The 14384-nt window shown below is 39.8% G+C and overlaps 1 protein-coding gene across 5 annotated transcripts in view; it reads right to left on the reverse strand.

Moving 5' to 3' along the window:
• Nucleotides 1-1581: 1581 nt before the first annotated feature.
• The window catches only part of sh2b3 (SH2B adaptor protein 3), a 177583-nt gene continuing 164780 nt past the window's right edge, over nucleotides 1582-14384 (reverse strand). For 3 of the 5 annotated variants that reach the window (XM_060843974.1, XM_060843975.1, XM_060843971.1), the window contains exon 8: nucleotides 1583-2189. In XM_060843974.1, the coding sequence (XP_060699957.1) occupies nucleotides 1894-2189 (296 nt within the window). In that variant the 3' untranslated portion in view covers nucleotides 1583-1893. Of the gene's footprint in view, nucleotides 2190-14384 lie in introns of all 5 variants that reach the window. The other 2 variants (XM_060843976.1, XM_060843972.1) reach the window with 1 other exon arrangement.

Raw genomic sequence — 14384 nt, forward strand, 5'->3', positions numbered from 1 at the left:
ACTTACACTTTTAAAAATTTACTAATAGTTTCACGTTAACATGGTACAGGTCACTCTGCTATAACACGCGTTTCATCAACACAAATTTGCTGTAATACGATTGACTAATTGGGGATGTTATTTCCTCAGCACAGACTTTTAAAACTTGTGTTGGCTGTAACACTATTACATCGCCAACATTAAGCGCGATTTTTCTATAACACAGGGTTGCACAAGAACACAACCATCATGTTATTGAAGAATGGACTACTGCAAAAAGATAGTTAAAAAGTAAGTTGTTTTAAAAGGTCAAAGAAATTAACCAATAATACCGTGTATCATTCTGCTGCTGAAGTACAGCACTGTGTAATTTTCTCTGTCCCATCAAGTCTATAAGATGTCATTACTGTGTCTTTCAGAGTTAATCGAAAGCTAGTTGATTATGGCAGAGGGATCATCAGGTATTTAGACTAGTTTTATTTTTTGGATCACCCAGAAACCTATATAATTACCATCAGTGACACATATAGTAACTAATCACATATTTCATGTATTACTCAAAGCATAAATAATGTTATTCCACGCTCAAAAAGTTTACTAGGTAACATTATACCAAAAATGTTATTGGATCATTGTTTCCACAATCATTAGCTCACATCCTGGTTTTTAAGACCTTCACCAGATCAAAAGAATTATTAAGCAATGGATATAATTTAAGACAACAGAAAAGATCTAAGATTGGGTTAAATGTAGGGAAATTGTAAACTATTTCAGACAGCAATTCTTGCAGTTAAGGAAACACTTTAAGTGTCTGTGTGCAGCTCTTCATAAACAGCCAGTGATCGTCCCCAAACAATATTGGTTCCTCACGGTTACAAATTCTTAATTAACTAGACTACAAAATACAAAATCAGGCTTTGTTCAATCCAAAATATTAACTGTTCCTCTTTCCACAGCCAGACCTATTGAATATTTTAGCCTCTGCAGTTTTTGTTTGAGCAAGCCAGATTTTCTATCTGCAACCTAACCTATATGTAAATCCACCATTCTTCAGATTTCTTACCTTAGAAAGACATGTGCCTGCATTCTACTTTATTGGTGTGATATTCCTGCTTTGATAAAGCAGCAGCAATGCAGAAGATTTGTTCATGTAATTCTATTCAAAACTATGCACCTAATCCCATAATGAGAAATTCTCTGCTATTTCATAATGGAAAATAAGATGTCAGGTTGTACCCAGTGATTTTCAAAATAAAAAGAATTCTCAAAACACTTTAGTGTTCATAATCTAACTTGTGTATTCAAATTACTGAAGTACATACCTGAACTGTCAGTTAAACTTTAAGCTAAAAGCACAAGCAGAAAGAATGATGAGATCCTCATTACAGAAACCTACTTTAACTAAACACATCACAACAGTTGTAAAATTATTTTAAAATGCAAAAAGCCCAATAACTGTACTTCATTCATTGGCCATTACTATCATTAAGCAATTAAGTTAAAGTTTTTCATAGAATAATTTTTAAGGTTACTGGAAATACACAGATATTATATAAAGAAATATGCTTAAAATTATATTCAATTCATATACAATTTTTACAAACACAAAATTAAACTAAAGGGAAAAGTATTTTCTATATTTCCAATTTATAATTCAAGATTTTTTTTAAAAGAGAAATTCAAAACAAAGCTATACAATTTAATAATATTGTAAACGGGCCCTTCAACAGGCCTAATGGTAGAAGAGGCCATTTCAAAGCAAACACTTATTTGCCCTGAAGGTTTCTTAAGGCTGCCTCCATGAAAAGAAATACATTCAGTTTTTGAAGCAAACCTGAAAATGTTTCAGTGTTGTAAAAACTTAACGATGGCACACTCTCACAAGTGTACACCAGCTTGTCTTCAGCCACATAATCAAAGAAACATATACTGATTGTCAATGGCCCGTGATTGACCTCTGGCAGCCGATTCCATTTCATAGTCTGAGTCTCGTTGCTGCCGTATTGGCACAACCACTGAGCCACTTCGCCGCAGAGCTGGACGAGATTCCTCAGGCGGGGGCACCATGTGGAACACCTGTTCTGGAGCTGGCCGGGAAAGAGGCTCCGATGCATTGCAGCTGGAAGGAGCCAAGTGAGCAAGACTGGGTTCAGAATTCCAGCGGTGAACAGAAAATGGCAACACTGATGCATTGATTGGACAATGAGATCCTTTGGAAACAAAACAAAATGCGAATCTTAAAACCACTTCTGGTCAAACCTTAAATTTAAACTAATTTAACTTTCTGCTCTAAATCATTTTATGGCTACTATGTAAACACAGCAAGTTAATCACATGTCAGTAATGAGGCAGGCAAATTTCAGTCCTGATAAATAGAAAGAAGATGTGTAGTTATTAGTCTCACCACTATTTAAAAGGGTTTGTTAAAATTTTAACTTCTGAGAAAGTAGTGATTAGTAGTTTCTAATAATTTTATAAAATGTCATGATCCCAAACCTGTGAACAAGACAAGCCTCTAACCAACATTTCGTTTGGACAGATGATGAACACAAAATAACTTTCTAAGTTTCTCACATTTGATTTCAAATGTCAGAAACAGATTCCAAATGCAGATTTCGAAAAGTGAATTTTCGATTCCAATCACAGAAAATATACAGGACACTTTCTTTCTTTGTCTTTTATTATCTTATTTTTAATTCAAGAAATATTTTCTTTAACAAACCAGTTGTTTGAAAATTAGCATATTCAACTGAATGAACTTCATTGGATAGTCATAGATTGTAGCAGAAGTGTAAATGAGTAACAATCTCCATGTCTTATATATTGTATGGGTGCAGAAACTGGCATAGAAGGAATTTTACGGTGTTCTTTACAAATAGACTTGCAATGCAAACCTTGTTCAGCAAGTTTCTGATGAGCTCATTTCCTCCTGTGGGAAACCAGCATTATGATAGTGACAATCTGGCAGGAAATGAGGACAAGAAAACTAATAACATTTACACCAAAAGCAGTATTTTCCTGGAATCTTACGTCCTTTGCTCGCAACCGAATCTTCAGTTGAAGAATTTGTCGGCACAAGTGGAGACAACAAATTGACAAAGGGGAGAGATTAGTGAAGCTCAAAATATGGTACTCCCTATGAAATACTCCAGGAATAAATCAGGATGATATTAAACCCACAATTATTTTATCAATTATAACATTTTGTTTCAGAAAGATTAGAACAAAATAGCTTTCATTCTTCCTTTCAGACTCTCCTTGAAATGAATTTATGGGTCATAATGTTTTAAACTTGGAGTGCTGCCCTGTGGTAACGAAGTACTAATCAGTTTGTTGTTCACATAAACTGTTTCCTCTCTGACCCATTGTTAACTTTTCTCCGTCTTTGATCTGGGTCCAAAAGAAATCACAGAATCAAGGAATCCTCCACGAATCCTTAGATTCTAGAAACGTGCTGAAGGATTGGCAAACTGATCATGAAGCACCCTTGTTCAAAAAGCAAGATGAAAACCAAACTATAACCCAGTTATCTTAACATTTGTAGTTGGGAAAATGTTTGAGTCTACTGGAAAGATTCAACAGCAGAACATTTAGGGGTGTATCACGTAATCAGGCAGATTCAACTGGCTTCACAAAAGGAAATCATGCTGACAATTTTAGAGTAATGTGCAGGATTGATAATTTGAAAGCTGTAAATGTAACATATTTGGACTTCCAAAAGGAGCTTGAAAAGGTAACACATGAAGGCTATTTAACGGGTCCCATGATATGGAGGGTAGTATATTAATTTTGATAGGAGATTGGCAAACTAATAGAAAGAGAGGTTGGATAAAGGGATGTGTCTTTGTAACTTTGCAAAGTGGCAGGGGCTGAGGTTCCCAAATGTTACCTGGGCCCCCAGGCCTGTCTTACCTGCAGTCACATACCCCTGTCTCTGATCAGAAATGAAATTGGAATTTGAATGACTGAGTGTGAATGTGATTGCCACCTGAAGCAAAGTGCCCAGGTAGCTTTCCATCTGTCTGATGTGGCACAATGCCTGCAGCTCCTCAAGCCACAAACATTTACTGCAGATGTGTTTGCCTTGGATTACCAGCAGCGCCCACATACAGCAGCAGCAACATATCACCCATCCTCCCATCACCATTTTAGTTTCTTTATTAATTACTCTAGAATTTTTAAATTGTAATTATTGCTTTTAAAATAATCACCAGTATGAATCTTATACTGACACAGTGATGGCCTTAGTAGTACTTTGTTGGTTGTAAAGCATGTTGAGATGTTGGGTGATCATGACAGGTACTACATAAATGTAAATCCTTCCTTGCTTCCATGCCTGCACCTCCATGCCCACAGACAGAGAAAGAATTCAGTACACGCCTCTGCCACTGCATAAGTGAAAGGCATAAAGTATCAGAGAACACAGAGTGGAAAGACCAACTAAAGACCAGATGAATGACCAGCCCAGCTATCTCCTTGCCTTAGATAAACCCCTCATGACTGGTTATATCCAGACTGATAGTGAAGCAGGCACAGTCTGAGCATTAGGGCCAGATCATTCAGATGTTCAAACTTTGTGAGAAGATTTGTAGCTCGGGTGCTCGTTGTTGTGGTTCTGTTTGCCGAGCTGGGAATTTGTGTTGCAGGCGTATTGTCCCCTGTCTAGGTGACATCCTCAGTGCTTGGGAGCCTCCTGTGAAGTGCTTCTGTGATTACCATAGTGCTTACCATACATCAAGAACATTTCTGAACTGACAGCCAGACTACTACGACCACTAGGACTCATAACAGCACACAAACCAACAGCCACTCTCAGACAACAACTCACCAGGACAAAGGACCCGATACCCAGCATGAGCAAAACCAACGTAGTATACAAAATCCCATGCAAGGACTGCACAAAACACTACATAGGACAAACAGGAAGACAGCTAACGATCCACTTCCATGAACACCACGAAATGACAAGACCAGCTATCCTTAGTAGCCACACACGCAGATGACAAGCAACATGAGTTTGACTGGGACAACACTACTGTTATAGGACAAGCCAAACAGAGAACAGCCAGGGAATTCCTAGAGACATAGCACTCATCCACAGATTCAATCAATAAGCACATCGACCTGGACCCAATATACCGATCACTGCAGCCGACAGCTGGAACGGACAACCGAAAGCGGCAGATTCAAACCACTATAAATGCCGAAGAGAAGATCACAGAAGCGCTTCACAGGAGGCTCCCAAGCACTGAGGATGTCACCTAGACAGGGGACGAAACATCTGCAACACAAATTCCCAGCTCAGCGAACAGAACCACAACATTCAGATGTTTGGAAGAACTTCTAAGCTCAAAGGGTAGGAGATGTTTGGAACTCTCTTTCACAAAATATAGTGAATATAGGATCAGTTGTTAAGTTTAAATCTGAGACAGGTGCATTTATGTTAAGCATATGACGTTGGGGGATATGGACCAAAGGCAGCTGTATGGAGTTAGGCTGCAGATCAGCCAAGACACCACTGAACAGTGAATCAGACACCGAGTCTAAATGATCTACTCTTGTTCTTATGTTGATACCATCTTCTCATGACGTCTTATAACTAGCCACCAGGAAAGACCTCAGAATGTACTCCCTAACGGTCTTGCTGTGCCTCTCCTCTCTACGGTTTAATTATAACAAACAGCAGGCTGTCTAAAGAATCATAGCCCAACTTAGCCCAGAACTAAAAACTAGCAGCAAATGAGGCAAATTGGTCAGACTCATCTTCTATGCGAGTCTAACACAACCAGAATGCTCAAGCTCTTTACTGGCTTTTCTCTCTGGTACCAGTTGGAAGATTTTATTTATTATACAAAGATATGTCTGTGCCAATTGAAAGACAGAACTAAACAAAGTCAAGGCACAAAAATAATGACAAATCTGAAGAGATTCCAAGATGTAAATATTCAACATACATACATCAACAGAATGCCTGTGCTGCAAATAAAGTTCTCAAAGAAATGGTGGGTAGTGTTTGACGCATTCCATTTTCATATGCAGTCAAACAGGTTATAAAGACTGAACTCTGTGCATCTAATGGAGGACATATGTTTGTCCCTACAGGCTGCACTGTTAACTATTTGTCTCTAAACCTCCATTGCTTATTAGAGAGAACATAGCAGTAAGAAATAGATGGTCACACTCTTCTGACAGTATGTGTGTTCAAAGCAAGAGATATTGATGCTGGGGAATTAAACACTTGCCCTTTCAGGCATCTACCGTCAGCTGAGTTCTTCTAGGTAAGGAGCAACTTCTTTTCTTCTGTCCCAACAATGTGATACAGCTCAAACCCCAAAGGAATGCACATTCCTCCATTTTTCACACCTGCTTGGCCATGTGTCTGTCCAAGCAGGGACAAAACCATCCTTTCCCCAGATAGCTGCAGCCCACTAGTGTCCAGTGATTTACCAGATGCAGGCGACTACTTTATATCAGCTTTAAATGTGCCAGAATCTGAGCTGGTAGCCAGAAGCATCAGGTGAGCGAGCCCCTTGGCTGAATATTGGGACTGCTGTCACTGGTAGGTGGTAGATTTAGGGTCTCTCAAAGTAGAAGATTAGAAGGGAAAGGTTGGAGTGAGTTCGAAAATAAGAGATCCATGATCCCAGAATCAACAGCTCACTCCACTTGACAGACAGGTGAATCAGAGTTGGGAAAAGGCGGGACCATCCTGCATTCCTTAATTCCAAATGCCACAAGCTCTGTCACACTTCAGCCCCTGATACAGACAGGCATCCTCTCTGGAGATAGAGTCCTGTACTGCCCTAGTACTTAAAATTGAACACCAGCTCGTTTTGCAAGAGATGGAAGAAATAAGTGTGGATGGCCTACCATGGCTGAATAGTCAGAAGTGGAAACAACAAGAACTAGATGTGAGAATGAGGTGGAGTATCTAGATGTTCGATTTGAGTCCTGAGTGTCTGGGATTGTGGTTCAGTGAATGATGGGGTAAAGATTAGTGGGCGGCATAGTGGTCAGCACTGCTGCCTTACAGCGCCAGAGACCCGGCTTCAATTCCCGCCTCAGGCGACTGACTGTGTGGAGTTTGCACATTCTCCCTGTGTCTGTGTGGGTTTCCTCCGGGTGCTCCGGTTTCCTCCCACAGTCCAAAGATGTGCATGTCAGGTGAATTGGCCATGCTAAATTGTCCGTAGTGTTAGGTAAGGGGTAAATGTATGGGTGGGTTGCGCTTTGGCGGGTCGGTGTGGACTTGTTGGGCCAAAGGGCCTGTTTCCACACTGTAATCTAATCTAATTTAAATGGCAAATAGAAGAACTTGTTTACATTTACTGACCTTGACCAAAAATGTGAGGTCTCATAGCAATGCTGCCAGCTCTTTGGGTCCCTTCCTCTGGCACTGACAACCCTGACCACTTGCTCAATCCTCTGACAGTGGTCCTTCAGACTTGCTGGACTCTAGACAAACCATACAGGGTGTCTTCTCCTGTATACCTTTACCACTAAGACTTCCAGGGTTAAATCCATGACCTCTGAGCATTCAGTGCCCTTGTTTTGTTATTGTTCTTCATTATTACAGCAGTCACCTGTAATTCAGTGCAACTTACCTTTAGAAATGGTAGGCTGCCTTTCAGAACAGAAGGCTGATTACACCATGGGCTCTCTGCAAACACTGCTCAATTCTCTGCTGAGCAGCAGCATCTTAGCAGATGCTGGGCCCTATGCTACAATCATGCAGATGAGGTGACAACGTCAAATTTACCACCTGAACCAAAGCTGGCAAGTGAAGAATAATGACCCTTGTACCCAAAAAGATAGTGCAACCAATTTTCAATTCTTAATATTTTGCACGAGAAGAACTGAGTTCTCAGTAGCATTGAAGTTTGCTGATGTTAAAACTTCAAATCCTTCAGAATTATTAGCAAGTGATTCTAAATGAATTCCTTAAAAATGCAGGCAAGTATAAATGTCCAGAACATAAATTAGGCACGATTCACTTCTCACAGAGAAATCTGCTTTTATTCAGTGCACTTTGAGTACAAATTACACAGCCTGCTGTTCCACTTCCAGTAAGTAGACAAAGGAAGTGATACTCTTTATCAGAAAGAATAAAGCTGCATGTTACGTGAATGGAGGTCACAGCAAAACTGGACTGTGGTGAGCTGTTATGGTAAAACATTCTTGTCATAAGGCTACTGAATTTGGGGAAGGAAATGAGAACTGAGAATGTTTCACCTGTGCCTGGTTCTACACACACTTCCCTTACATCAATATATGTAAAGTTAAGAGATAATTGCACTACATTGTTGTTAAGTAACAAAATATATAACATCAAACAGCATAGAGCAGCATAGCTGAAGATCAAATAACACAGGAATTGTCAATTCAGTGAATGCATGGTATATTGGAGTCAGGTTATGTAATAAGTACAGCCAATACAAATCTTTATAATTAAGGCTGTACATTGTTAAAATTCATTCACTTCACATCCTAACCCAACTCAACCGCATGCTTTTGAACAGAAACCATTTGGTAAACTGGGAGACCTATTCATTATAGAACATAGAACATAGAACATAGAAGGATACAGCGCAGTACAGGCCCTTCGGCCCTCGATGTTGCGCCGACCGAATCCTACCTAACCTATACTAGCCCAATAACTTCCAAATGCCTATCCAATGCCCGCTTAAATGACCATAAAGAAGGAGAGTTCACCACTGATACGGGCAGGGCATTCCATGAACTCACAACCCGCTGTGTGAAGAATCTACCCCTAACATCTGTCCTATACCTACCACCCCTTAATTTAAAGCTATGTCCCCTAGTAACACCTGACTCCATTAGCGGTAAAAGGTTCTTAGTATCTACCCTATCTAAACCTCTAATCATCTTATACACTTCTATCAGATCTCCCCTAAACCTTCTCTTCTCCAATGAGAACAGCCCCAAGTGCCTCAGCCTTTCCTCATAAGATTTTCCTACCATTCCAGGCAACATTCTGGTTAACCTCCTCTGCACTCGTTCTAAAGCTTCCACATCCTTCCTATAGTATGGCGACCAAAACTGCACACAATACTCCAGATGAGTATTATGATCTGAATAAGAGGAGGAATCACTACAATTACACATAGCAACTTATGTTTTGTAGTCCTGGGTTACAAATTCTCACATGAAATTGAACGAACACCATGCTTACCTCAGTATTTCATTCTAGATTACTCTGTGACATGTAGGGGTTGCATGATACTGAAAGGTGCTAATCAGCAAGGAAAACTTCACATCTCTGCATCAAATAAACAGCTTTTGGGAAAAATGCTAATGAGATTATTAAGAAATTTGAGTATAATTTGACCTTGGCGTAATAAGCACAATTTCCAGGTTGGATTCCTGCACGGCATTCTAGGCCAGGTGTGGGAGGATAATGTCTAGAGGACTCATTAACCTTTTCTCTCTCCATGCCTTATTATACAATATGAAACTGCAAAGATGATTGTTCCAGCTGATACCACCAGGGGGTGGTATAATACACCAGATCACAAAAGGATCATTAAAATTGGATTCAATGTGGGGAAGTTACATTCTACTACAAGGAGAGAAAAAAAACTATCCATAGAGTCATAGAGATGTACAGCACAGACACAGACCCTTCAGTCCAACCCATCTATGCCGACCAGATATCCAAACCCAATCTAGTTCCACTTGCCAGCACCCGGCCCATATCCCCCAAAACACTTCCTATTCATATACCCATCCAAATGCCTCTTAAATGTTGCAATTGTACCAGCGGTCCATCACATCCTCTGGCAGCTCATTCCATACACGTGTGTAAAAATTGCCCCTTAGGTCTCTTTTATATCTTTCCCCTCTCACCCTAAACACTTCAGTAGATGGAGGTGGTAGAACGGTAATATTAACAGACCTTCCACACAACACCTGACCCCTTCTTAATGTGCATTAAACATAGCTCAGAAAATCAAAATTGAGATAATAAAAAAACTGAAAATCCAAGCCTGCTGCAGTAATAGTCAGTTCAATTATTTAATCAGGAAACTACACTGAAAAGTTACGTGCAGTGGACAAACAAAATGACAACCACATAAAGCCAAGCAACAACTCCCAAGTTTTCCAAATTAAAATGTTGTGTAATAAGTCACAGATGTACTTTATATTTGAGAACCTGCCAAATCACCACCAAGACAAAACTATTGAGAGCAGCAAATAACCATCAGTCAGAAAGATCTCCAAAGTAAAGCAAAAAAAAACAAGATTTTATCACAAACAACTAAACATTCACAGCTGAGAAACCTACCATTAAAGTTAATCAAAAAATGAGCTGTGTACATTTGAAATATTTGTACAGAATAATAAAGCATATTTAACTTCGTTGGTGTAAAGGAATAATGTGTAAGCCTAGAAGTGACTTTAATAATGACCCAGAAATCAATAGAGAGACAGAGTATATGAGATTGATCTAACCAGGACCAAAAAAAGTATGAATTTCTACAAATATGTGAGAACAGAGGAAAGAAAGTTAGAAGGGGTCCTTTACAGGCTGATGCAGGGGAAATTAGAATAGGGAACATTGGAAATAGCCCAGATAGTAAACAAGTATTTTTTTTGTCTGACTTCACAGTAGAAGGTATGTAAGTCATTCCAGAAATAGTGGGGTCTCATGAGAGTGAAATGTAAAAGAAGTTGTAAAAGAAGTAGCCACAGGGATATCACTTATTGGGATTTACTAAACTCCCTAATATTCAAAAAGGTCCCAGCAGATTTGAAGGTATTAAAGCATTTGTTGCTATTAAGAAAACAACAAGGAGGTACTTGGAAACAGAGGTCAAAACCATTGCTTTTCAAGAACACTTCAAGATTTTCTCAAGGGCTGACTTTTTGATTTTCAGAGGGTTTTTTTGGCTTTCAGGCGCTTTTTTTCTCATTCTTACTAATTCATTTATGGCAGTATTTGCTGACACGGGAACTGCATGCTCACCAGGAAACGTGCATGGTTCCAGACTCTGTATGTCATTGCACCATACACAAAGTCTACACTGAGTCTGAGCACTTAATAGGCAGCAACACTGAAACTGAAAATACAGAGGGTTTCAGAGGTGAGGATGGAGAATACAGAGGGGGCAGAGAGAATGGGGGGTACAAAGAGAATGGTGGAAAAGAGAGAGAATGGGGAGAGAGAATGGTGGGCGGGGTTGGGTGACAGAGAATGGGGAGTAGAGAGTGAACTGTAGGGAGAGAAAAATAACAGGAGATGGGGGGTGAAACAGGCGATGACTCCCTCAGAGGGAGGTCCCCTCCATCACCCTGCCTTAATCTCTTCCCTCCCCTGGCTTGATTCCTTGTGGTCGGATCCATTAACATGCATATGTGTATTCGCAGTGAATGGTGCACATTCTCCACAGTATTAGCAACACAACCTTCATTACGTGATGTGGTTACATGGCAACAATACCTTCTGTATTTGAGTTAACAGAGTATTTGAACTCACACATCAGCAAAATTAGAAGAAATCACCGCCACCCCATCGAACTTAAATTCATAACACACAAGGAAACCTTTCATTTTCTAGGTACCACATATCTAAGTTACCAGAAGATAACAGAAGTTGGCAATTTTTTAAAAAATCATTTCACATACCTCTGTGCACTAAAAGCTATCACCATAAATATTTTTTCTGTATGCTGGGAGGTTAGAGCTAAATGATTGCGTGTTTGTCTCTAACACAGTCACTACATTCAAAATAATTCAGCATATTTTGAGATGTGATGATACAAAACTGCAAATCCTTATGAAATAAAACAGTTCATGTATTAAATTGTCCAACTGACAGAGTATTTATTTTAACAGCATCCACATTTTTCTTTATATAGTAGCTTCCTGACCTTCAATAATTCTAAGATACAGATTCCACATTCACTTGCAAGGAGTAACTTTCAGCTGTAGCCATGACCCCTCACTTCAGAGCCCTGCTCATCCCACTTTGCAGATGTCTCTCTCCTCCTTTGCAGCCCCCTACGTTCACCTTTGTAGCCACTCTCCTCCTCCTCCTCCTTTGGAGCTTCTCAGGTTCCATTACAAGCTGTCGCTCACTCCTTTGCAGTCCAATGTTCATTCCCTCACCAGTCCATCAGTCTCACTTTCTCTTCAGTCTCAGTGGCCTTGTTCTCTGCCCCACGTCACCTTCTCACTGCTGCTCCAACCACAGACTGCCCCCTCCCAGATTTGCTTCTGATAATCTTACATTGAGCCTAACAGCAGAAAATGCAAAAGAGAACTGGCCTGTGATTGATGGAGAGCTTTTGGGGACAAATTCTTAACCCTCACCTTCCTGCCATCATGTATTTTGAGCTCTACTTCGAAAGCTATTATATGATTATAAAAGGCAATTGTTTTATGAAAGGGAAAACATGACGAAAAATCTATTATTCTGTGGATATAACCAGAACAATAAAGGACATCTGGACTTTTCCAAGTTGCACTTGGTTTCAAAAAGGATAGGAAAGGAGACTTAAAGGCTTCAAAATAATATTGGTTCAACTTTTAAAAATAGAATTCAATGTTCAAATGATTCCCTGGTGTGAACTTTTACGAAGGAACAGGTTATAATATGCTTTTGAAGGTTCCCAGTTTGACTTCCATACTATGATTCAAGGTGCAACACGGTAACAACTGACTTCAGTACTCCAGGATTATGGAGAGGAAAGAGCTGAAAATGTGTTGCTGGAAAAGCGCAGCAGGTCAGGCAGCATCCATAGAGCAGGAGAATCGACATTTTGGGCATGAGCCCTTCTTCAGGAATCTGGAGAGGAAACTCAATCAAGCTTCCCTCTTCTGATTAGAAGTACAAGGTGTCGGTCACTGCTGAGGATAGTACTGAGCTCATCTGTTGCTCCCATTCCAACAGGGTCAAACATCGCAAGGAGGAGAAGGGGAGACAACTGGCAGAGAAAAGGTGCAACTTCTTGGATGAGTTCAAAAATTGCGTCAAATGGTTTTGGATTAAAAACAGATTAAAATGTTTCTATTTCTTTACAATTAAGTACAAAAATGGGAATAAACAGTTCTGAGGATAGAGTGTTTGAAATTTTTCATGGAAGGCTACGTGCGAGATACAAACTAGTAGTTGAGGAAATAACATTCAGACATTACCAGCTAAGATATATAGTCCAGGTCAATGATTTACAGCAATTAAAACCACATTGTGCTACAATATGCAACGATTTTTGGCAAGAATCCAATCGCGTGATAAACCTTCCTGTAGTTGAAGTTGGGATAGTTACAACCCCCACACGCTCAGTGCAGCGAGCCAAATATAGGGATAGGTAATCAGCCTTCAGTGGATACAGCCTTTACTGTTTATCCAGAAAACTGCACTTGACAGATGGTGTAGATATCTGCACCAGTAAGTGTTCATTCCAGGAACAAATCTGCACAGGAAGTGCTGCTATTATACCACCCAATCAATGTACGTTAGACAATTACAGGAACACACTTTAAATCTGGCTGTGTGATCCTCTGTTATAACTTCTGATCAATTTTTAAGAATCTCAACATTTTTAGAATATATTTGATGTCTCTCCAGCACAAGATTTTCTGCTTAATTCTGCAATTGTTTTTCATGTCACACTTTTAAAAAGGGAATATTAGTCTGTACCATTTCAAAATCTAGTCTTTACAAAGTGGTATGCATGCAATAACCATCACTGCAGGAAAAAGTACCATGATAAATAATGGGGCTAAAAGCTGATAAGTTTCATAGAGACAAAAAAAACCTGAAGATGCTGAAATCCAAGGTAGACAAGCAGGAGGCTGGAAGAACGCAGCAAGCCAGGCAGCATCAGGAGGTGGAGAAGTCAACGTTTTGGGTGTAATCCTTCTTCAGGACTGGGAGTGGGTGTAAGGGGAGCTGCAGGTAAAGGTGGGGGCGATGGTGAGATAGAGATAGGTGCAAGTTTGTTTCATTGTGTGGTCAAAGGGCTAAAAAGGTCACACTGCTGTGGCAGTGAGAAAGAGACTCACTGAGTGCAAGTCTGAGACAGGCAGCGAACTCCTTCAAAGTGAGCATCCTTTGAAGTTTCATAGAGCTGACAGGTTACCTCAGAGGACAATAAAGTAAGTTTGTATAAAGGTTGCACTGGTAGCAACCTTTCATGCATGTTCGATTCTGGAAAGTACCAAATGATTAAAAGATTGCCAATGTAGCACCTTTATTCAAAAAGGGAAGGAGACAAAATAACAGGTAACTATAGACGAGTGAGCTTAACATTAGTGACTGGGAAAACATCAAAGTCTACTTTAAAGAACATAATAGTGTTTAAAAATACACAATATAAATAATGCATAATACAACCAAACAGAGTCAGCGTGGATTCATGAAGGGGACAGCATTCCTGACA

The sequence above is a fragment of the Hemiscyllium ocellatum genome, chromosome 24 (genome assembly GCF_020745735.1).
Source record: "Hemiscyllium ocellatum isolate sHemOce1 chromosome 24, sHemOce1.pat.X.cur, whole genome shotgun sequence".
Taxonomy (NCBI): Eukaryota; Metazoa; Chordata; class Chondrichthyes; order Orectolobiformes; family Hemiscylliidae; genus Hemiscyllium; species Hemiscyllium ocellatum.